Source organism: Argopecten irradians, chromosome 2 (assembly GCF_041381155.1).
Source record: "Argopecten irradians isolate NY chromosome 2, Ai_NY, whole genome shotgun sequence".
Classification (NCBI taxonomy): domain Eukaryota; kingdom Metazoa; phylum Mollusca; class Bivalvia; order Pectinida; family Pectinidae; genus Argopecten; species Argopecten irradians.
In genome coordinates this window covers 4,861,225-4,887,635 of record NC_091135.1, presented here as the reverse complement: position 1 = coordinate 4,887,635, position 26,411 = coordinate 4,861,225, and the positions used below count along the sequence as shown (strand labels likewise).

At 33.4% G+C, this 26,411-nt stretch overlaps 2 protein-coding genes across 4 annotated transcripts; one reads left to right on the top strand and one right to left on the bottom strand.

The window, feature by feature from the left end:
- Positions 1-356: 356 nt before the first annotated feature.
- On the top strand, positions 357-18,144 carry LOC138314208 (uncharacterized). 2 transcript variants are annotated; one of them, XM_069254420.1, is made up of 4 exons: positions 357-594; positions 12,582-13,051; positions 13,575-13,769; positions 15,213-18,144. In XM_069254420.1, the coding sequence occupies exons 2-4, from the start codon at positions 12,620-12,622 to the stop codon at positions 15,594-15,596; spliced, it is 1,011 nt and encodes a 336-aa protein (XP_069110521.1). In that variant the 5' UTR covers positions 357-594; positions 12,582-12,619; the 3' UTR covers positions 15,597-18,144. The 2 variants fall into 2 exon arrangements, with proteins under 2 accessions (XP_069110521.1, XP_069110520.1); XM_069254419.1 differs by lacking the exon at positions 357-594 and adding an exon at positions 6,869-7,268.
- Positions 17,734-24,681, bottom strand: LOC138314209 (uncharacterized). 2 transcript variants are annotated; one of them, XM_069254421.1, is made up of 5 exons: positions 24,118-24,681; positions 22,469-23,028; positions 21,965-22,159; positions 20,977-21,075; positions 17,734-20,707 (listed from the first exon to the last, which is right to left on the bottom strand). In XM_069254421.1, the coding sequence occupies exons 2-5, from the start codon at positions 22,883-22,885 to the stop codon at positions 20,423-20,425; spliced, it is 996 nt and encodes a 331-aa protein (XP_069110522.1). In that variant the 5' UTR covers positions 22,886-23,028; positions 24,118-24,681; the 3' UTR covers positions 17,734-20,422. The 2 variants fall into 2 exon arrangements, with proteins under 2 accessions (XP_069110522.1, XP_069110523.1); XM_069254422.1 differs by lacking the exon at positions 24,118-24,681 and having other exon boundaries at positions 22,469-23,280.
- Positions 24,682-26,411: the final 1,730 nt, after the last annotated feature.

The window sequence follows — 26,411 nt, the reverse complement described above, 5'->3', positions numbered from 1 at the left end:
GCCCTAGGGGAACCTGCGTATAAAATTTGAGACACTCCTTCAATATACGTTCTGAGATGTAAACTCGTTTGTCAATATGTCAGATAATATCTATAGCGGTTACAAGAATTGTTAAAATGAACGGAAGGCAATTTGAAGTTGCATTGGAAAATTTCACTTTTTATTTATAATATGAACTAGTAGTTATATGAATACTGTCTTCGTTCTTAATCTACAGTATACATGCTATTAACACTGATTTTATGTATAAGCATGTTGCACGTATAATTTATGCGATAAGGTATGCTCATTCCGTCGTACTGTACATGAGTGATCCCCGTGTCGGGACCAAGGGCATACGTTTATAAAAGTGACAGAAACATTTTACAGCGAAGCCGGACCTTACAATATCCTTAATATATAGTTCATGCCGAGCTGTACACAAACATGCATGTGCGCATTGACAACAATGGACAAAAATATAGCAAAAACATTTATATATCAGGGAAGACAATTGGAATTGATGATTCACTTTGTTTCTGAGGTCAAACTAAGAGGAACAACAGTTTTCAGTTTTAGGACAAAAAACGTGGATGGAATTACTAATATCGAAGCGTAAGTTTTGTTTCACTTCAAAAATTCCTTATATTATACAGATGTGTGTTTACATCTCAGCTGGTTCAAATGATTATATCAGACTGATTCAGCAAATATATTCAAACAGAAAGTTAACGTCTTGTATATATACACGTGTAAAATGGCTGATGTCGCTCATTTAGCATAAATAAGATGATAACTTACCTGTTAATGTCCCTACACTAATTATTACAAACAACACAACAATCTACGAGTCATGGTGACGGATCTATATCTCAAGAGACTTGATATCAACTCAGTTATGTTCAACTACACCTAAGAAGTGACATATGGGCATACAAAAATCACTAGTTTATATATACACGTACGTACGTTTCCACCTAGGTTTTAAAATGTGGTTTTGATTGATTAGTTTTACATCATATTGAGAACCAAGTTCAGATTTAAATTTTTGAGCAAAGCCTTCGCCGGTGAAAAAACACCTACCAGTTGCTATAGGTACGGGGTAACTGCCCCACATGATATTATACAAATGAGCGACCCAGAGTTCAGCGGAATTGGGGAGATTTACAAAAGACAGATAAAATGAAAAAAATAACAAAAAAACAGCAATAATCCCACAAGTGACAAACGGATAAGTAATGTTAAAGTTTACAAATAATTAAACTTATATCCTGGTATCCTTTTAATTATTTGATGTTACATACATACATCATTAAGTAGGTCTACGTGTGACCAAATAATATATATATCAAAATATTTCTAAACTGTACGTAACTAATGCCCATGTCCCTCTGCGAAATTCGGGCTCTACAAACCAATGCAAATGGCATATGTGTAATATTTTACATAATTTTTATTATTACAATTATCTAATCAGAGAATTAAGATGTGTCATTATTTATTCATTAACTATACATAAAAAATGAAATTAAGTTTACAGGAAAAATTATAAAATAAAAATGTTCTGACATAATAAATCTCATTATAATGTTTTTTTCATAGACTTCGAGCTTATGTAGTCACCAACAACCCTACTCATCCTCGATATTCAAGGGTTACTATCACTGCCGTGATTTCCATCTCTGGACTAGGACCTATATCATAGCAAAACCGTATTCAGCAGATGAGACCATGGTACATGTAGTTTGGTCCTTCGATGAATATCAACAGAATTAAGGAATCTGAAAATTTACAAATATATTGTTACCCTCCTGAAACGGTAGCAATTATAATAATTAGTTTTGCCTGCCATGTTGTGATTATGAATAATATCATCGGTTCACTTAATCGGCTGGTCAAAATGATTGATACTTGTATGTAGGATACCGGAATCGGTCGAGGTTTGCCGAATGAAATAAAATCTACGAATTAAGCCGGGAGCAGCCGATCTTAGTAGGGCTAGTTTTATGGCCCATTTCAGTCCATTGTTTATAGTGAAACAGTAGATATGTGCAAGTCAAACTAATATGCTTGCAATGTTAATAATACGTTTGACATCTAAATATTGTTAATATAAATCAGTAATGTCCGAAAAAATGGGAGGCAACTATTTGCCGGATTTTGGCCGTTTGACGGAGATAGTATTTCTAGATGTGTTATATTTTTCTATCCCTATTTAGTATTACATGTATTAATTTAAACGTCGTTTTGCTCTGATGTGTTATTCACACAGATACAATGTACTTGGGTATGAGGGGAATATTGCTTTAACGTAGAACTACAGTTTTACTTTTCTAACATATATTTGTATGTTTTTTACCGTTTTTATTTAAAGGCCCACTACCTTTCCGAAACGGCTTTTAATTTTTAAAATGGGAATATAAAACAAGATCGATAATTTTGTAGAGTCTTAAAAATTATTAACTTACCTTTAATACTGCATTTATCATCACATTCTGAACTATTTGATTAAAATAAATAAAATGTTTATTTTCATAACGCGGGTCGTATTATGTTTCCCGCCGTCGTCCTAAATACCGCGCGGTAGTTGGCTATCACTGCACCAGACGGCAAAACAACGAATTGACTCTCCACTGTTTTCATATATTACGCAGGGAATCTTGTATATGTTTGGTGTCGTAACCTTATTTTAGGTCATCGGTATGCATTTTCTGATGTTATTAATGTTTTTTTTTAAGAAACCTTTAAATTTTGCTCCGGAAAGGTAATGGGCCTTTAACAATCCCCATGAATATAAGGATATGTCAAAATGTATTAAGCTAATATTGTCTGGCATCTGTAATGTCTCACCACCTCGTTTAAATATGTTGTGTATATACGCATTTTATTGATATGTATTGATATGTAGATTAGCATTATCGAAATTTCTTTGGATCGAAATTCCAAATATTTTTTTATCATTGATAATTCTGAAGACCAAATTTCTGGCCACGACATCAGTAAAAGAAGCCTATTAAAGATGTTCTTATCTGTTCAAGACAATCTTGTCTAAAATATACCATTAATTAATTATTCTTTATTTGATTATATATTAAGAGCTGCTAAGAAAAATATGTAGAGATTTCCGATGAAATCATGTTAATAATTTTTTCGTTAAATTTTCGTATTGTCTTCATACACCTGCAGCTTTCGAACCCCTGATGATCTCTCTCATCCAATGTAACATATATCTGTCAGGGTCCTTGGAATAGCAGATCGATCTACACATGTAAAAAGTTTCATTATCCAATCATCCATACATGTTTTATTGAACTTGTATTCCCGAATACATTATATTGTATTGTTTTCCTTGGTTACTTTTTATCTATAGAATTCGCCCTTATTTGTCAGCCTCTAGTCCATATGTTGTGAATGGTTAATTACATTTGAGGTCCAAAAGTATTAGTTAAGTTAAGTTAAGTTTTTATTTTCATCCAAATGCATAACAAGCATATAGGGAACAGTACAATTATTATCATTATAATATGACATACAATGTATACAAGTATAAGATGGCGGAGGACAATATTTCAGTATTTCAATATACTAATAAGCTACATATGTATGAAAGACGTGATCACAACAGAACCTACGTTGATGCTGACGGCAAATAAAAAGCAATTTTATGATTTAATTAATTGTGAGCAGAGTTTTTCTTTTCTCTGTTGCACGAAACAAAAAGTTACCTAACATATTCAAAATTTTAACATCTTTACTAGAGAATAATTCTATAAACTTATGCACGCTTGGTCTATGATAAAAATATCTGTTAATGTATTTTTCTCTTAATTCAGAATATGCCGGACAGAGAAGAACAAAATGTACTTCATCTTCGACGTCATTTTTATCACATAATGAACAAGTCCTTTGATTTCTAGGAATATTATTATAACGTCCGGATTCGATAATAAGACTATGACATTGCATACGGAATTGGCTTAAAAACTTCTTGAATTTATGATTTACAGGCTTAATTAAATAGAACTGTGTACAAAAATTATCAACAATATGTTTATACAAATAACATTTAGGAGATACATCAAACGCACTATATAATTCTTGAACAAAAACATCATTAATACGTTGGTGGTATATTTGCAAAAAATGATTTTCATTTAAAACACATTGATTTTTCCAAACATATCCAAATCCCAAACTACAAAGTTCGTGCTTAATATGATAGACCCAATTCGTTTTACAAGTAGGTCTTCTGGTATTCAATTCGACTAGTGCATCATAACAAGATTTCAGAATGCAATTGTTTGTTTTCAGTAGTTTTAACCAATATTTCATAACAGCTGTCTTACGTTGAACATACAATGAATATCTACCCGTTTCGAAAAACACCATAGATGTATTGACTGTTTTTCTAACATTAAGTATGTCTTTAAGGAAAAGGAGGTGAATTTTTTCAACTTGGGGCGAAACATCTTGCCCCCACACTTCACAACCATAATTTAATATGCATGTAACATATGTATCAAATAAGGATATTTTTGTTTCTGTGTTAAGACTAAAGTTTTTCATTTTTCTTTTTAATTGAAAGTATGCTTTCCTGCCTTGAGACGCTAATGTATCTTGTGCTACAGCAAATCTTCCATTAAAATTAAAAACCAAACCCAGGTAACAAAACTTATCAACAATTTCTATAGATTTATCATTGAAAGTCCATTTTTCACCAGGTAATATTCTTCTCCTTTTCCTAAATATAACAATTTTTGTTTTATCTGTGTTTACTTTTAAATTCCATTTAACCGTGTAAGTCTGTAGACAGTTGAGCATATGCTGGAGGTCAGTAGCGTCTTCGGAAAATAAGACTGTATCATCTGCATACATTAGCATAAAAAGATTAAGTAACTGTAAGGGGTAACTTTGACAATCCGAGTTTATAAATTCACTTTCCATATCATTTACAAATAAAGAATATAGCATGGGAGACAAAGATTCCCCTTGTAATAAACCGACATGCAAATCGAACATGGCGGATAGTTTACCATTTAGTTTCACGCACGAACGTACATTATCATAAATTGATGAAATTACATTAAGTAATCGCCCTCTAATACCACTTTTCCAAAGTTTATGCCATAAATATCGATGATTAATATTAGTAACTACTATACGTGGTGTCCTTTAGATGGATTTCCAGCAGGATTTCGAAGACTTTCGTGGTTTCTGCGTTCACGACCGATGTCTGGCAAACCGTTCCAGACATACCAACCACATTCATTATCCCTGTTGTTGATCATGGGCATTGATGTCTTTGGTGTATTATTTAATCGTTCTTTCATCTTTACTATCAGTCTATCACTGATTTATATTTCACAAATTAGACTTATGTGTGTCATGATGCAATGCTTTTTGGTTTATATAAATGTATATTGATGAGTAATTATTCGTTCATTTATCTCGTTGATACTCTTTCCTCTTGAAACAGTTTATGATACATGTAAATCAAGGTAATCACTAGTATCACAAGGGTATACAGGTATAATAGAAAGAAATCAGAGTTACCGGGATTGCTTTCACAAAGAAATAATATAAAATGAAAAATATCCCAACTCCACTTTGTAAGTGGCGATATAAATCCAGTTTAATTTATAAATGTTATAAACTTACTTCAAAATGTGTTGTTAGATAGTTAAACGTTAATTTTGGGCAGAGATGCAAAGATATGTGTATTAAAAATATTAAAGATGCTCCACCGCTGACACTTTCACTTTCAAAAACAGGAGCAGACGATTTCGTATCTTTCTTCCGTTACAAAAGTTACTTACTTTACACCATTACCACCACTGAAAAGTTTGAGCTTTTACTTCAAGTTAAAAATATGAAAAATAATTAATTGCATCCCGAAAAAATTCCGTGTCACTATATCCTATATGGAAGGAAGTACTGATTGCGCATGCACCAATTATTTTATATTATTTTTTTGTGTTAATTTAGACATATATATACATGATCAAACACCAATTTTTGTTCAACTGATGAATATCATTTATGCTTTGTCGGCGGTGGAGCATCTTTAATATTTAGAATGATCGATTTTAGTTGCTATATATATTGAAGTTCAATTCTGGTGGTATGTTTCTTTCTTCTTTCAAACACAGGTACATAACGTACCAAGGTGTAATCAAAGCTACCCTAATTGGCCTTCCCGTATGCTTACGTCGGCGCACAGGTACCTGGCTCGTTTTTTTAAATGACATGTTCTAGTACATATTACTATAACATGTCAATATAAAAAAACGAGCCAGGTACCTGTGGTCGGTGGGTGGATCGGAGGTCCCTAACATAGTATAACTAGGCGACTTCTCATAGGAAACCTACAAGCGATTGTTTCTTTGGGAGTCCCTTTTTGTTTCGTATGAAAGTATCAGAGAGAGGGTGTCTGATGAGTAGAACGAAGTTGTATAGACTATTTTGAAAACATCACTGTATTTATCATCACTGTTGTTAAATAGTGTACAATACTTAATTGTGTTATAAACATTTATATCTTTACGATCAACTTAAGTCACGAATAAAATTATATTCTGAATACGCCTGTCTACAAAAACTAAAGTGTACAAAATGCAGGAAATTCTGAATTTTAGTATTTATTTGGATTTTTTATACTGCATCATTGTAAAATATATCAAAAGCTGAGTCGTAGAAATTCGATCCGGTTTCCTGGATTGTTTCCACTGTTCCGGGACAAGTTGCTTTGATTCGGCAGGAATAACATTACATCCACATTGTTTCAACCCTGACCACGCCCCTATGAATGCGGCTTAGAGGTTACATGGGCGTCTAATTCTTAGATCCCCGTGGTCGCTCTCTCTGTTATCTCCAGAAGAAGTATATATCTGTTCCTCCTGAACTATCTGCAGTTTTACTGTGAGATAATCCAGGGGTGAATATCTAATGACAGTGATAGTAACCCCTGGCGTATCGAGGATGCCCCTCCCCTTGTGAATAGATATTCTGGCTCACACATACGTATTCCTGTGGATATTATCAACTCAAAGAGAGTACGTGACACACACCAACGTTACAGTCGGCCTGCTCAACATATATACACTGACCAGTGGAGACCACCGGTCGGTTTGTGTCAATAGCACATGAATGGTGGTTGGCCAGTGTCTATTCTCCATGGCAACGATCTAATTACTGAGATTTTATTTATACATGTGCGTGTAACGGAAATCGAGGCTTGTCAAGGAAATAGGTTATAATGGAGCTCACAGATATATATCTACAGTGTATATGTAAGTATATGCGGGTTCTTCTATCAATTTAGTGTTAATATGTAATTCCCAAAACACAAATGTTACAACATTCTTTCTCGTTTTGTTGTGGACGAATCGATCTCTGAGATGTCAAGATCATGTAGGTTTATATTATACAGCTACGCAGAATTTGGCGATAATATCTGCCATATCCGTGAATACACGTGAATACACGCTCAATTGATGCTGCCTGCATGTGTAGTTTCAACGTTGCATTGGAGTGTGTATTACATCGTGTATAACGTTATACATGTGTCGGTTGTGTTATGGCACAGGGGCCTGGATATTAGTCTCAGTCGAATTATATTTAGACATGTACACTGGCCTAATATTTATAAACTGTTTGAGACGCTTCGTAATCTACTTACAATCACAGGGACCTGGCACGAATTTAACCAACAGTATATATAAATATATGTTTCTCGGGTTAAATATGTCCGTTTTTCTCTTCAGTAGAGTTAATACCTTGATACTATAATACACACAAATATATATACTGTTGGTTAGAAATTCATGCCAGGTCCCTGTACTTATTTCAAATACCAGTGTCTGTTTAGGCTGTAACTAATTCCCAAGTCCCGATGTGTAATTATGATATACATTGTATGAATATGCCTATATGTCCTAATCTTATTCTAAAGGGCCTTTGAGATATCTAAAGCCTAGTTCAAACCACATGCGTTTGGCTCTATGGATATTTTTCTCTCTATATCATAAACTGTGTCAGTATTCAAAAGTTCTGTTACACGTGCAGATTTACAAATATACTTAAAGTACAAAATATGTAAGCCTTTTTAATACAGTATATATATATATGTTATTTATCAACTTAGTATATAATTCTTTTTTATTTATCAACTTACTTATCTTCTCTAAATTAATTGTTTTTTTCATTAGGGAAATTGACAGCAACATAAGTAACAGAACCTTTGGAGGGCAGTGTATATTGAGAGAAATATCTATAGAGTCGAATGCCTGTGGCTATAACTAATTACCAAGTCCCTGTGCATTACCTTGGGGGTAGTGCTCTGTTGTACGTGTCATGTACTCTCGACATGTGATATATTAATCCACGGGGAATGGCGGACTTGACTGCCCTAATATATAGGCTGGCCTCTCGATGCTGAGTAGTCCTTCAATATAGTAGTAAGTATACATATAGCTCTAGCTAAAACACTTATTTATCATAAAAAAGGTCGAAGGATACGATATGGTGAATAACCAAAGTGCAAATCGATCACGACTCTGGTTCAGTTGAACACTAGTAACATGTTACATGATCAATTGTTAGGAATGCGTGCCATTTTACTGTATCTATGTAAATGATGATGATATATATATATATTTATAAGACCCGTACTGGTTGAGCAGAGTCTAGATTTAGGAAAGAAATGGACGGACAAAGCCACGCAATGTGTAGGTCAGGTCTCGGTGATAAACGTCTTTCGCTTGTAAATTATATGTATTACTTCCCTATCTGTGTACTGAATGAAATGCACACGAGTTTGTGGTTAGTCAGCTTGCAATCACGTACACTTGTATCGTATGCATATGTGCACTCGAATTTACTGGTCATCAGACCCGTGTTTGACATTCATGAATTCTTAAAGCATTTTACTTTAAAAATTTTTACTTAAAATAATCAAAAATTTCTTATAAAAAAATCCAAAATTATTGATCTCAATGTTGATTGTTTTAGTAATGTCACGTACGTGTACTACTAGCTTCAGGGGAAAGCGGGGATAAAATGTAGTGCCGATGATAGCATGTTGTCGTTGCATCATCATGCACTGACACGGACGTTCCTAGTCTGATAATGGTTGTTAAATCATGTATGACACCGCGTGATTATCATTTATACATTTGTATACATGTACGTAGCTGCAATATTGTAGCTCAAAAGACTTTTAGACAGAAAATGGTGTCGTCTTTAGAGCTACAATTGTTCCCTATTACTGCTAATGGAGCAAAGTAATGATAATGCAAACCGTTATAAAACGTTTATTTGCATTTTATCTTACTTGTTCGATATCGCTTACTTACTAGGCAATAAAACTGAACCACATAGATTATCAAATTCCCACCGAGGCATTATTTATTTAACGTAGTACATATGAAGTCGTTTCTGAAAGGGATTTTTACGGCAAGGTCCAGAAATAATATGACGAGCGGTACGGTGATAGTTGATAGTTTGTTTTGGACAAAAATAATATGTAAATGCATGTATACGCATAAAATGATTGGAAACCTACAAAAAAAGTATAGAAAACTGTGCCCGAGTGATTTTTTCGAAGGCAGTGCTCCACTACGACACATTCGTAGCCGACCGAAAGGTATAGTAGGCCGGGTACGTATATTCGTTCTAACATGTATGAAATTGGGGGTAAATATTACATCATTTAAAATGTTTCATTACATGAGATATTGGCTAAAGTTGTTAATTATGTATTAAAAGTTTGCATAATTGTTTCAAACACACACATATATGGTCTGTTAAAATGTGTCTCAAATCGTTAAATGGTTCAATGAAAACGCCAGAGTTATTTGTTAATGTGACAATTGCATATATGTTATGCATATGGGTACTTTACACCACATTGACAGTACATACGTGATAAAATAGAGTAATGTTGATAATTAAATTCTCTTCAGTAAACCAATGGTGTCCCACTGTCCCTAGGTCAAGTTTGTAGACCATTATAGATGAACATTTTCTGTTCCAATCTCAAAATCGGGTTTCAATAACCTTTCTGACCCTAACTGACCAATCGCATCACGGAATGGTAAACAAATGGTTTCGGAAATACATATCTGACAATCAATAAATGAATAAATAATATAGATAAAAATAAAATTTATAAGGCATTTTATTACCATGTCCTTAAAACAAAATATATACTGATAACTAAATGCAGAATGTAGTTCTAGACACAGTATACTTGTTAGTATGATTGCGCTTTATGTATTGCTTATAATTTGAAAACAATAATCATTGTAGATACATATAAGTATCATATCTATTTAATCTAATACAGTTAAACTAGAACGTTCATGAATCTGGGTAGAATTTAAAACAGATATGTCAACTTCTAGTCACTTATCACATGCAACGTAGACGACTCCAATATTTATGGGACCAATATAGGCTGGTTTTCCTTGAAATTGAAAATTTTATTGATCTTAACTAATTCACCCCTGAATTTTCATAATGGACTGGACTAGTGTTTAATTTTGAAGAGTCTAAATGTGTGTTCAGGGGTGAATGAGTTTTAAAGTATAATCTCTGAACAGCGGATGTCACTACTTGAAGTGTAGTTTCATGTTTGTTGCTAAACACGCAACGGCTCATTGTTTTAAGTTCCGGCTTTTTGCTGGCTATACATCAATTAAAATACGTTTTTTTCAGTCAATTGCAGGACCCGACTTACTTAGTTATTATAGCCATGAAATTTACAGATAAACATTATCTTCGTCAACTTACTTATAGGAAACGTATCCTTTATTGAATATGTATATCACTCTAACTATCAATGTCTCGTATTTGGCCCTAAATGACCTTAGTTGTCGATGGGCCGTAAAACTCAAACAAACAAACAAAAATGTGTCGTAAGCCATACTTCCCTAATATCTAATCATATCTAAAACGATCCATATTCATCGTTTTATGTAATTGACATTTGACGCTTTAATAAATGGTATTGTATTACAACATTAAAGTTATATGTGCCGTAATTGGACAAAAATTTTGACATGTTATTTTTTCTTCATTAATCTATTGAAAACCACAAGGTTTGATGAATTAAGCTTTGAAAGTCATTCAAATTACTTTATATGCCTGATAAATATTAGCTACAACACATACATTATATACTGTGAAGTTGTTGTATTTTATGCGTTATGTATGTTTAGATAGAAACATACCTGCAGATATCACTTTACAATTACTAATAACACTGTAAAAATGTGTAATGAAATTGTAGACCACAATTGGGCTTCATGGTCTGACTGTATGTACTCATTTCAATTACTATAGATGTAAATATCATGATTTTTGGCAGTACTGCCAAAAATCATTTTCACCTCTTATATGTGCTTGTAAAATAAAAACCTATGGATTGAAAGTAGTGTTATTCTCAATATGATGGTTACTTTTGGTAATGAATAACATATTAAAAGCTCATCTTGATTCGTGAGTATGAAAAATACGGCACAAACAAAAACGAATGTAATTTTGAAAAATATTTTGATATATTAAATGATAATGAAAGCATTTTAATGTGTAAAATTTAGAACAAGTAATCATAAATTCATTGTGGAGTCTGGTAGATGGATTAATTTGAATTATCAAGATAGAATTTGTACTTATTGTGATACCAATGATATTTGTGATGAATTCCATTATTTATAAAAGTGTCCGTTTTTGACCTTAGAAAGGAAATTATATGTTAATGAGTACTATTACACCAGACCAAATATCATAAAATTTTCACAGCTTCTGAACTCAAAGAATATAAAAATAATGAGAAATTTATGTAAATTTATCAAAGTTATGTAAAAAAAAGTCACATAATTTGTCTACCTTCTATGTTGCATTTCTTGACTGTTGTAAATATGTTCTCTACACAATGTATTTTGTAAAGAGACTAATAAAGTTTGAAGTTTGAAAAGCCTGATTTGCGCACAGGAGACTAGTTCAATGAAAATTAATGTTGTCATACATTCTTTTGTATTTGGTGGATAGACTGATGAATATATATCTAACAGTCATGTGATTTTTGTCAGAAAATATGAGATTTGAACAATTTTCGGGATATTTACTATAAATTACTTTTCAATATCTCAATTGTATTGTATTGTTATGTTACAGGATTGTAAATTTACAAAATGTTACTTCTCCTCTCCACATTGCATTAAGTTGTTTTATAGTAAATTTGGAGGAGAATTATCAATGAGGTATTCGAATTGGTTGAAATTTATCCATACTATTAAAATCAACGTATTTTTGAGCATCAACTAAAAGAGGCCATCGTAAATCATTGTTAAACTCACATTGTGTTAAAAAGTGAACCTCGTCTTCATCCTCATTTGATAAACAAAGTTTACAAATCCTATTGTTTACTGGCACTATCGGCCTGATATGCCGACCCTTTTCGATTTCCAAAGAAAGTGATCCACATCTTTAATTACATAATAGGCGCCTTCTTTCTCTATATTTGCCACATTTTACATAATCAGTTGTTGTTGTTATAAATCACAGCTAATATGTAAATGGTCCTTTTCCTTTTCCTACAGTTTGAAATCCGGAGTCGATGATCTGAAGAATATCAACTATGAAAGCCAGCTGGAAATCGTTGACTTTGGTCGGAGTACTAGGTGCTGTAGTGTGTTACCTGTTTATACATTATTTCACTAATGTTATACCATTGGAATCGCCTGTGTCTGACATGTACTTTGCAGCAAATCTTAATAAACTCAGTAGAGTAAACAACGGAGTCAATCTACCGACTGGAAACTGTCAACAACCGAAACCATTCCAACCGTTAACTTTCACACCACATCGAGACCAGTCGGTGGACTATAAAAAAGAAATAGCAGATCTGAACTCTGCTAAAGTGGACCAAACCAATCCCCGGTTGGTGGAACTCATCCGGGATTATTATATAGAGCCGCCATCTTTGGAACCGTACCACCTGGACAATCCAAACAGACTGGAATATTCTAACGGGCAAACTCCTTTTGTAGATAGCAGATTGAACTACATGGTAAGTACTGAGCTAAATCACTATTGACAAATGTAGACTTTAAACTTCAAGGTGATTTTAATATGTTGCATTTGTTGATATATAATAATTATCTTAGTACTTGGTGACTAGCTAAGGCGTTTTTATAAAGAAGATTTAAACCCATTAAAATAAGATTAAACCCATTGAAATAAGATTAAGTCCATTAAAATAAGATTAAATCCATTAAAAATAAGAATAAGCCCATTAAAATAGGATGAAGTCCATTAAAAATAAGATAAAGTCCATTAAAATAAGATTAAGCCCATTAAAATAAGATTAAGCCCATTAAGATAATATCACGCCCATTAAAAATAAGATTAGGCCCATTAAAATGCAAAACTAGACTACATTTTACGACTTGGTAATTTGTTATGCAGACTTCTCATAAATAGACAAAAATAACATTTAGAAACAATAGATACGATGTTAACCAGACTTAATCTCGTGCATGCCTTGACAAAACGAGATTTTATTTTATGACATTTAAAACTTTTGTTTTCAGGAAGGCGGATTTTACATTGAATGTGGAGCACTGAATGGTGAAAAAGGTTCGAACACATTCTTCTTTGAGAAAGTACGGAAATGGAACGGGTTATTGATTGAAGGAGACCCAACGAACTACGCCATGTTGAAATCCAAACACCGAAAGGCACTCACCATGAATGCTTGTCTGTACCCCCATACCTACCCTGCCGAGGTAAATCTCTGCTATTAGTTGAATACAGAAAGTGTTTTCTCTTTAAAAGGGTTATTATAAACATGAAGAATAACGAGAAGTGACGTTTTAGCGTATTTGAATTCTGTATTTAAGCATTAAACTATCTTCCTATGGCATGTATATAGACCATAGAAGAGAGTTTGATGCTTATATTTATATCATCAACTCATTTTAGGGTCTCTGCATTAACATTATTAAAGCTAGACCACGAAAACATTTATCAACGACGATTTAATCCACAAGATAGAACAGCCATTTTAGTGACGTCACAATGGTCACGTTTTGAGTATCAGTTATACCGTCATATACTTTACTTTGCCTTGGTTAGTTTATATAGTAGAAGTGACAAGTAAATGTAAATATAATACTATACACGTACATACATGTATAAACTGTACATAACTAATTCTTATACCCATGTGCCTCCGACACTAGACTAGGATAATTTAAAATATGGACTTTCTCCAGTCTCCCAGATTTGGATTTATAGTCAGTGGAAGGAACGACAACAACAATGATAAAAACTGTAAAAATTTATATTCGATTTATGTAAATTAGCCTGTTGTCTGTATGTATTCTTCTGCAATATAAAGATTTTGTTCGTATATTGAAGTACAGACATTCCCATAAAGGTTTTAATATTGCGAATCTAATATCAATTTTCTGTATTTGACTCGACTTTATTGTTATTATTTTCCGGTTTAACGAACAAATAATAGACATAGAATCTCTGGTGTCATCATTTTCCTCGGAAAAGTGCTCGTAAAACATCACACGACCAGATTCAAAGGCTACAAACATATCAAACACCTGCTCAACACTAGTCAAAAATCAATCTTATATGAAAAACTACCTAAATTTCAACTTGTGTCTGTAAAACATGGTCGACATCAGACTCATAAACCCGATAAAATGGTCATGGTGACGGAATAGCGTCATTCATCTCCTGAATAACAAACTATCGAATAATTCAATGGTTTTCTTTCATATATTATTTTCTCCCGTTTCATTGCATTCAGGCATATGATACATAATGTACAACATCTAGGCTCTTGCAAACATAATATTGGTATTGCTATCTTTAGCTATATACTATATGTTTTTGTCAAGGATACTTGCACAATTTCATACTAATGATTTTTTTTTTAATTTTCAACGGATTTCAAATTTGATAATGTTAAGCAGGAGCTATTCCGTATTTGCATATTACAGAGTTATCTGCCCTTGCAAGTAGGTATTGATTGTGACGCCACGTGTTTGCGAGCGTAACGTCATACGTTTCGGAGAAAACGACGTGAATTGCGCTAACAAAATAATGACGTAACAGTTATTTTCATTGAAAACATGTCATCGAGTTATCCAAATTCGACATCACAAAGCTTAACTGTTTTTTGAAATTCGTTTATTTCCTCCTCTTTTAAGGTTTCCTTCAACAAGGCATTCAACAGGGGACGACCTGTACACGCTGATAAAGTTAAAACCTGGATGCACCAGCAACATCTCAAACCAGACATCGTTAAAATGCAATGTTTTCCATTGTATTCCATTCTACTAGCCATAAACCAGACAACCGTCGACTTCTTCAGTCTCGACATCGAAGGAGACGAACTTGATGTGTTGCAGACGATTCCGTTTGACAAGGTCAACATAAAAATGCTAACAGTGGAAGTAGCGCACGGCGTACAAGGTAGCCATGCTGTTCAGAAATTCATGGAGAATAAAGGTTATGATACGCTACTAAAGGTGTCCAGAGATGATGGAGGCGTTAACGACCTTATATTTAGAAAAAAGGGACTAACGCATTAACTAACATTTCAAAATGTTATCATTATATTTTACATATGATTTAAATATAAGAATGTTTGCTGTTATTTTGTTTACAATGGTACACCTTGTTATTCCGTCATTGCATATCACAGAGTTATCAGCCCCTACAGGTAGGTATTGATTATGACGTCATGTGTTTGCGAGCATAACGTAATACTTTTCTGAGAAAACGACGTGAGTATCGCTCACATAACAATGACGTCACAATGGATACCTACTCGCAAGGGAGGTAACTCTGTAATGTGCAAAGACGGAATTCCTAGTGATATATGATTATGAGATACCTATACCGCCCATCAATAATTCCAGACCATGATTAGAAAACCATCTTTAGCATTACTAATATTACTACTCAGGGCATTTTCATCGAACGCTAAGTCTCTTTGAAATGTCAAGTGCCTTTCTCTTAACTATATCTCTGTTTTAAACATGCAAAAGCACGAGATCTATTTTCTTGACGTTGTTGACTTTTGTCATATATGGACCAATTTATATCGAGGTTTTTGTTACATTACTAATGATATGATATAGGAATGTAGGTGGAAGTTACAGTGTAACAATGCATTGGTCATCGAAACTATATTGTAAAAAAACCAACTTAGCATGAATAATTTTTGTCATCGAAACTATATTGTAAAAAAACCAACTTAGCATGAATAATTTTTGTCATTCCTTATCATATTTGCCATAATAGAGATATCATTCGAATTGCATACGATCATAACAGAATTTCAATTTCCCTTCATTGACATAACAAATTGCTCTCTCCTCCCATATGAAAAAATATGATATAGTTTGTAACGTCACATTTGATTGGCTGAAACAATGACAGAAGGAATCAAGTGACTACACGAGAAAAGAAATTCCTTTTTATACAAAAGCACTTGGTTCGGTTTGATTGGTTTCACGTCCTGTGGTCAGCTAGTGTTATTTAAGAACATGATAGATTTAGAAGGTATAGAAAATGGGAATTAACCAATCGGCCATCTAATAATGGATTCTTGGATATATGCGCTCAATTCCAAGGTATATAATATTTATGTATAATTGTATGTTCTCTATGTTGTATAATGAACTTCGCATTATTATTACCAAATTTATTACATAACTAATTTTTTCCAGAACTATTTCATACTTAATATTAAAAATAGTTAAATTAAGCTCCATTTCTTTAACTGAAAAATATTTTGCAAATTTGATATTTACACTGAGTTCCTTAATTAAACTTAAAAAATGTTCAAAGAACGAAAATTGAGCGACCTGTCTTTAACATAAAATAAAAACCATTCCAACATTTTTCTATATTCAACAAATCAATACATAGCTACTGCTTCATGGTCATTCCTATCTAAGGAATAAATTTTAATTTAAGGAAATTAATAAATTATTGTATTGTATGTTTGATTATTATTATTATTAAATCACAGTTTTGTGTTGTGTAAAAAATAAGGTCAAATTTACCTACTGAAAACGTACTTATTTTAGCGAGAATTCTATTTTAGCGGTTTTAGCATTAAATCACTTGCGCTACACAATTATGTATATTCCCAACGCTAATAGCATATCCAGTTTGCCGTCAACTACTGCTAATGCGCGAATTCAACATTTCGCTAAATTGTTCAAAATAAGATTTGTACTAAAATTTTGTTGTACCATAATAAGTACGTATACAGTATTTAATGGATCTAATGATTTAACCTTATTAACGATTCTATCAAGTTACTGCATATGGCACGTACTTTATAAAACACTTTTAAGGTTAATATTCTCGCCTGTTAACCTGTTGATTAGAATATAGAATCATTAGACAGGTCAAACACCTGATTTAATCATTAACAAATCTGGTTTCAGGATAAGGTAAAGCAGAGAGATATGACGACAATTTAATTACTAATAGTATCTGAAATAACAGTAAATCAATTACTGACAAATCGCACATTTGTATTGCCTTGTTGTTTTTTCTGAACTTTGGGTGTAGAAATTTATTCAGCCCACGTGATAGTTTGGACGAAAGCTGAATCGACAACATCACTAGCTGGTTTTACTTCTTCGACCAGCTTTATTGTTAGAAAACCCGGGTATATGAACTTTGTAGGCCTCTGTGAACTTGATAGCAAAAATTTGTTTAAAAGAACCAGAAACAACGAACATGTGGTTTGATTTGTTAGTCGTAAAATAGTTCTACAGTGTTATAGTTCTACAGTGTAATAGTTGTAACTAAGGGATATTTGATAAACTATATGGTGCTAGTTACATTAGCAACGGCGACATGGCAAAGTAAAGCATGTGTACTTGTGTACATGTGTTAAAAGCGTACTTTTGTATTGTATTTCAAAATGTTGTATGTATAATTAGTCAACAATACCATGTAAATACTGTCATTTAAACAGTTCTGGAACAAAGCGACTGGAAACGTCACATTTTTATGTCACCTGTGATAGGTTAATTGTAATTTTATGCTTCTGGGTTTTATTATCATGATGCAAAATCGTCGATGTCAAATGTAATAAAACTTAAAAAGTTCGAATCGATATCCCTGTCATTTATCATACTAAACAAGATAAGAAAACAATCCAGGCACTGCGTGCCACCAGTATAAATATTTAAGGCCCACTACCTTTCCGAAACGGCTTTTAATTTATAAAATGGGAATGTAAAACCGAGATCGATAATTTTGTAGTCGTAAAGGTTCTTAACTTACCGTTAATACTACACGTATCATCACCTGAACAATTTTATTAAAATAAAAGATATATTAATTTCCATAACGCGGGTCGTCTTATGTTTCCTGCCGTCGGCTTAAATACCGCCCGGTAGTTGACTATCACTGCGCCAGACGGCAAAACAGCGAAATGACTCTCCACAGTTATCATATAAATTTTTGTATAACGCAAGAAATCTTGCATATGTTGGGTGTTGTAACCTCATCTTAGGTCCTCGGTATATTTTTTCTGATGTTTAAGAAACCTTTATGATTTGTTCCGCAAAGGTAGTGGGCCTTTAAGTGATCCACAGATGCATACATCCATCCACCCACACGTTTATTACAACATTATTGATTTATCACCACGCGTTACATAAATGCTTCTACATTCATTAATATTGCAAATCGAAATTGACCTTGCTATATTGTATAGAACCAGTTTCGGTAGAAATGCAAATTGTGTTATAGAGTTTAACTACTGTATGTTGACATTAAACAATGAGTTCAACTTTTCATAAATTATTCTAGTTTGTAAGAGTTAACACCAAGATACATAACAAAATATAATAATCTTCAGTTTTCAGCATCGGAGAGTGTAATTCTAGTAAATCATATCTTTAAAAAATGGTAACGAAACTTCCTTCCCCTTCTCTACCCCGCCCCCCCCCCCCCCCCCCCCCGCGCCTTTCTGTATATGTTACTTTTACTTTTCCTGTTTTCTGCCACCGCCTTCATTCCTCCCTCCATCTATTTCTCCCTCTCCAAAGTTAACATATGTAAATATATTGTCATCCTGTTGTGTATGAATTCATTAAATCATACCGTATAGCTGGGAATTTTTGCGGTCGTAATAGTTGGCGATGAAAAATGAAAGTTAATATTTGGCGATCTGACATAAGTCTGAGGTTTTAATTTGGTGTTTAGTATAACAACATATGAATTATTCTGTTCTGTCAACCATGACTGCCTGGTTATTACACAGGCCATGTATCAAGTCTCTATGTGAAGAGTTCAAGCAATGTTATTCCATGGATATCAAAAGCTAAAATGAATAAAAAAGAATGAAATTTATAATTGATCTTTTTATAAAGACCACTGTTTGATGTAGTTTTAAGACACTTAATTAGCAATAACGTTTTTTTAAAGATGCTACACCGCCGACAGAGCATAAACGATACTTATCATTTATTGTTCAGATGATGTAAAGTGTGTGACTGGTTTAACTGGAGAAAAATACTAATTCGCTTGCTCTTGGTCAGCGGTGCAGCATTTTTAAAATCACAAGATCTTTTAATTTTAATAAAATATATGTTTTGCCTCATGTGTATACGCCTTGCACCAAAAGTTATTAACATTTTGAAAATTACAGTACTTTCAATGCATTGGTTTTAATTTCACAACTATATATAAGAGTAGAAAATGATTTTTAACAGTACTGCCAAAAATCATTATATTTACATCTATTGTAAAGCGAAATGACTACCTACGGTCAGACCATGAAGCCAAATTGTGGTCAACAATTTCATTTCACATTTTTACAATGTTATTAGTAATTATAAAGTGATTTCTGCAGGAAAGTTTCCATTTAAATATACATAAGGCATAAAAAACAACAATTTTCCAGTACATAATTTCTGTCTTGTAACTAACGTTTATAAGGCATTTGAAGCCATTTAAATGATTTTCACGGCTTATAATCAAACCTTATGATTTTCAATAGATTAACGAAGAAAAATCAACATGCCAAAATTTTCGCCCAGTTACGGCATATATAACTTTAAGTGAAGTAAACGGGATAAGCTGAACACATTAAAATTGAATAGACAATATGGATGATAATGTTCATGGCTCAAACATATATTTACTAAGTATTTAATATGTTCGAGGTTGGTCTATTTCTGCTGTTAGAATATTCCATAGCTAACATTTTGATATTAACCTTTTTAAATTCAAATGGAATCGTCATTGGCACTCTTAAGTTCTTACATACTTTTGAGCCTTCGTTTCACAGATTCATGACGACAATCTTAAAAACAGATGACGTAATCAATTTCTTTTAAAAAAACATCAGATACTAGTACACATGTATTGATGATGTGTGTCAATGTGTCAGTCCTTTCTTCCGGAATATTAAGTCATTAACGCCCCAGTCATCACGTGACACTTTTAGCAATGTTTCGTATCCATTTCGTTCCATGAAATGTTGTAATCCAGTTGGTCCATTTTTGCCGTGAGAGTATTCAACAGCTAACATTTTGATATTCACCTTTTTAAATGGAATCGTCTTTAGCACTCCAAGTTCGTCTCCTTCGATATCAAGACTGAAAAAGTCGACTGTTGTACGATTGATGGCAAGAAGGATGGAATAGATAGGGAAACATTGCACCTGTAACATAAACAGCATACATTACATTGGGAAGAACATCGAGGTATTAATAAGGTAATAAGGTAATGAGGAGAAAATTATCTGGTAAAATGATTATCATCGCTATAGTTTCTCGTAATTACCAGTTTTCCTCCAGTTTTCATTTTCTACATGTTCGGCTTTCATTAAAGATGGGTCAAAGTATTTTTTTTTAAATTCACATAACTGCAAATAAGAAATTCCATTGACAGTAAGAAAGAGTAAGAGAAGGAGAAAGAAAGATAAGGTACCTCGGCGGGGTCAGCCTTAGCGCGGTTCTTTTTGTTCCATTCGCTTACTGACTTTGCGTGCATGATTCGTCCTATGTTGAATGCCTTATGGAAGTTCACCTGAATACAAAAAAAGATAACCAAAAAAATTCCGAAAGAAAAATATTGAATGTTTTCTTTAAGTTATGTTAATTTAAAAAGTAAACTGAACAAGACACATATGGTAACATATTAAGGATTTCGAAGAGTCTGTACTGTTTCATTTTAGATGTTCAGGAAACCGTACGCTTCTAATGGGTGAATTAGTAAAGAATTCATGAATATTGAAATCATGGAACTACTCAAATCATCAATAAAAAATAAAAAGGAGCCAACGCTCATTTTAAAAAACAGGTAATATGCTGCATTTGAATTATCGTCGTTATGGATAGTGAAGGTATATTCTCCCAAAATGTTACGCTGCCGAGTATTAAAAGGGACGTGACAGAAGCAGAATAACAAACAAATATCCATGGTGAACGCCATTCTAAGTGTGGTTCACGTACAAACCAGCATTTATGGTGAACGCCATTCTAAGTGTGGTTTACGTACAAACCAGCATTTATGGTGAACGCCATTCTAAGTGTGGTTCACGTACAAACCAGCATTTATGGTGAACGCCTTTTGTGTGTAGTTTACGTACAAACCAACATTTTATGGTGAACGCCTTTTTGTGTGTAGTTTACGTGCAAACCAGCATTTATAGTAAACGCCTTTTTGTATGTAGTTTACGTACAAACCAGCATTTATGGTGAACGCCTTTTTGTCTGTGGTTTACGTACAAACCAGCATTTTATGGTGAACGCCTTTCTGTGTTTGGTTTACGTACAAACCAACATTTTATGGTGAATGCCTTTCTGTGTGTAGTTTACGTACAAATCAACATTTTATGGTGAACGCCTTTCTATGTGTGGTTTACGTAAAAACCAACATTTTATGGTGAACGCCTTTCTGTGTGTGGTTTACCTACCAGAGCTGGATAAGTTTGTGGATACAAACAAGCATTCATGGTGAACGCCTTTCTGTGTTTGGACTTCAACAAGGCGTAGTTTGACGGATTTCCTTCGATCAAGAGTCCGTTCCATTTCCTTACTTTCTCAAAGAAAAGAGTGTTGGAACCCTTTTCGCCATCGAGTCCTCCACATTCAATGTAAAACCCACCTTCCTGTCGAAAAGATAAGCATAAAGACGTTAGAGAGATTCAAAGTCGTATTTCACTTTTAGTTTGAAAATATTTTTCGTGATTTCATTTATCAACATATTTAGGTATAACCATCACAAAGAGGAGGAGACAACATTCTTAAGAACACAATACACACCCATCAGTAACCTAAAGCAAAGATTGAAGCTCAATGTTAAAATGTATTGCATCATAGTACCAATTCTAGTACAAACCAGTGAAAAACATCAACCAATCGCCAGGTCGAGCTACGATTTTCAGAGAATTAATGCGTCTGCCGTAATGATGACTCACCATATAATTAAGCCTGCTGTCGACAAGAGGGGTTTGCCCGTTGGAATATTCCAGTCTATTTGGATGGTCCAGGTGGTACGGTTCCAAAGATGGCGGCTCTATATAATAATTACTGATTAGTTTGACTAATCTAGGGTCTGCTTGGTCCACTTTAGCATCATTGAGAGCTGCCATGGACACTTTATAATCGAAGGATGCATTAGAGAGTTGTTTCAACGTGGAAACATTGAATGGCTGAGCTTGAACTGCAACTTTCTTGTCTTGGGAGAAAGGGAAAAACCTATCCCAGTTTTTTATAACATCTGTTTGAATAGTGTTTATATCTTTGCGGTCGACAAGAAATGAAGTTATAGTCATAATTGACAATACACAGGCCACTGTGACCACAAACAACGATGATGGCATGGAAATCTTCATTATTATGTAAAGTCTTATTTGATTGGTCAATTCAATTCAGGAATCCCATGAAACATGTAAATTAATTGGTTAATTTTTTTTTATCTTTTTTTAAATGAAAAATGTGTTCAGGTTTTTCGAGACACAATACTTTGTCCCAGGGTCTGAAATAGATGAACAGAGGTAGTATTACACATAGGCAAAATAAACTAAGACGTATCTGTATATATCAATTATTTTCAGTATTTGGGTCAAGGAAGTATTGTCAACAGTTATTTTCCATGTTCAGTACTTTGATACACTGATTAAAACCGAGAGTGTATTTGTACTGTATTAGAAATGAAAAATCTTGGTATATCCAGACATTTGCTAAACACATTTGTTTTACTTCATATTTGTGAAGATCCATCGGTTATTTATAATGTACATACAGTACCCCTGTTAATAATTTGTGATATCAGACTTTCAAGTGAAAGGTTGAACTTCAAAATATATCTTCGAACAAAAAGAATTCATTTATTTCACGAATATTAATTACAGAATGTGTAATATGATAAATAATACTGTTTTGTATAAAAAACTATAAAACTACCGAAAATGAAAAAAAAACATAGCTAGTGAAATGTCCTATATATGCGGGAATATTATACACCGACAAAATGCTTCAAGGGAGAAATCATAGTTTGTCGAATCAGCCTCATACGCACCTTTTCCTTTGCAACATTTAATGCAAAAACATGCATCCATGTTGTATAATATATGCTCTTAATAATGTCTATTTTAAAATGGACGGCCATTCATGGAGAAAATGGCTTACAACATTGTCAGACTGACCTATTTACAAACTAAGAGCTTTATTTGGTGTTATTGAAACTGTGATAATATGTTTCTGGCTGAAAGCATTTTATACCGATGTGTGGACATGTATGTACTGTGTGTTGTATGTTTACTATAATATTTTGTGTTCGACACAAAAACCAAATAATTTGAAATTGAACCTAAAGAACAACATAAAAGCAAACTTATGCAACGTATTTAAATCGATATAATAATTTTTGTTCCTCAAATAAACATTCAATCACACCAGTTTAAAATTAATGTCAAACAAATACATTAACAGCACTTGAAACCCAAATGCAACTAAACTGCTCAATTCATTTTCAATATTCAAATGTATCAAATAATGCCATATATTTGACCGTATGTCGTGAAACAGAAATGAACTATGGAATCTGAAACCAATGTTGTTTTACCTGTGATATCTGTGTCTCAATGTCTGCAATGGTTTTATGTAGCATACTACACATTGTTACACGGTATTAACGTATAATGGTACCCGATACACAAGTGTATATTTAAGCCATATAACGTGCCCACTGTCACGGATCGAATACTCGTTGTTATAGACAGCATATATCGTCTATTCTTTTGTCTCAGCATGTTTTGTCTACCCACATAGGTGCTTGATCAAGTCACTGTACGTGTATTTATAGTAGTCTAGATATTTTAACTGATTACCCAGTGTACATTTATGGACTACTGGTGTATTGTATATACCATAACTATGATAGGATGTAGCATTAAAATCTCTATATAACTATATCAGTAAAGAAAGAGAACCATTTACGCACAATACGTCCCAAAACGACACGAGGAATACGAAAACATGTATTTCTAATACATAATCATGTTATTCAGCTATCAGAAATCGTTGATTCGTGCAATTATATTAGATGCAATAATTAGAGGATCATAGATGATGTGATATGAAATTTATTAAATGAGTTCAATATTTGATATTGTACGGCGAGCCTTTTATATCACATAGTCAAGAGTGTAAGAGTCTATTTATCACATAACTTTTATTAAAAAACATATTAGTAAAACTTTAAAATTGTCTCTATATAAAACAGTAGAAATCCGGCTCGGATGTGTCTTTTCCGTCTACTGAAACAATCATGTGATGTCATATGTTATGACGTCGAAACCACATGATGTCGTAGTAGTGCTTACGACATGGCCGTACGGCATGGCTGGACGGACCAGTTATGTGATAGTGATAAAACGCATTTGTCTGATAATAGCATATCGGATAAAGGAAGGATGACAACGTACCAGAGATATCGTTTTAACTGATGGATATATTCTGATCATGACTCTGTTGTTGAAACACTCATTAGCGTAGAGAACTAATCGGTGATTTGCAGAAATATTATTTTCCTTTGTGTTTTAATACACGAAGATATTCTCTGATAGCTCAATTACAATCGAAGCACTGTGATAGACTGTGATAGTGATATTTCATATGGTACGATGACTTCACACAACAAAAGGAAGATATAGGTCCAGTTGTTCAAAAGGTGATTAGGCTAATCAACAATTTTCAAATCAAGATAAAATCATTTCTGAAAATGCATAATTTTATAAGATTCTTAAGAACTTCATTCTTAACCAGCATGTTAATTTGGGTGAAAATACAATCACCAATTTCGCAGTCAATGAGAAATGAAAATTTCGCTAATCACGTGATTAAGCTAATCATACTTTGAACAAACGGGCTGTTTCTCGCTGATTAATCAAACAACCAAAATGAAAACAAAAATATAATTGCAATGTTGCAAATACATAAATCATTTTCTTTTTACAATGACAAAGACACTATAATCCTATCCATACTATTCACATAATTTCGTTCGATCAAACAAAGCGTTCTATTTGCAATGACAACTACAAAATATGAATTGATGATAAAGCTTAAAGTACATGAATGGTCGGAGTGGGTCATTACATACCGTTGCGATTTTCCTTTCTAGTATTTCATCAACCAAATACAATCACTTATAATCTCAAATATTTTTAACGGCATAGATGAAGGATGTGCAGACGTTGGTGTTGATTTTTTAATTTAAGATCTTGTAGCAGGTTTATTAATAGAACGAATATACGTACCCAGCCTGCTATACTTTACAGAGGACATCATTACATGTATCTATCTTTGACCTACATTATTGCGGCAATTTTGTCATATACCCCTCCTCTCTGGATTTGTAGTAGGTTTGAAAAATAGTGTTATGTCTGTAGAGGTGTGAGGAACACAAATGATTTTACTCAGGTCTCGCCAGTTGATACCGTTGTAAGCTAGTTAGTTTCTTTTTATGTGCTAATCCTGTATTGAGTCCTAATCATCAGTAATAGAATCTTACATGGGTCTGTAAAGTGGACAGGGATATCCCAACCTGAGTGAAAGATTTTGGCCTAATCAACCCGATGCTTGCCGATTTTGTCAAAAATTTTCACAAGGGCTGAGATATCCCTGTCCACCTGACTGGCCCATGTAAGATTCTTTTTCTTCCATACTTTAACGAGAAATGGTGAAAAATTGATGACGTCACTATCTAGTGCATGTGAGCTGTTTTTTCCCTACCCCGGAAAAAGACAGAGTAATCTTTCCCTAGCCACCGCGGGATAACCCTGTCAAGTATGTGAGAATAAACCATTATCATCCTATAAATAACGTAATAGAAATAAGTGGATTCACTTTTATCAC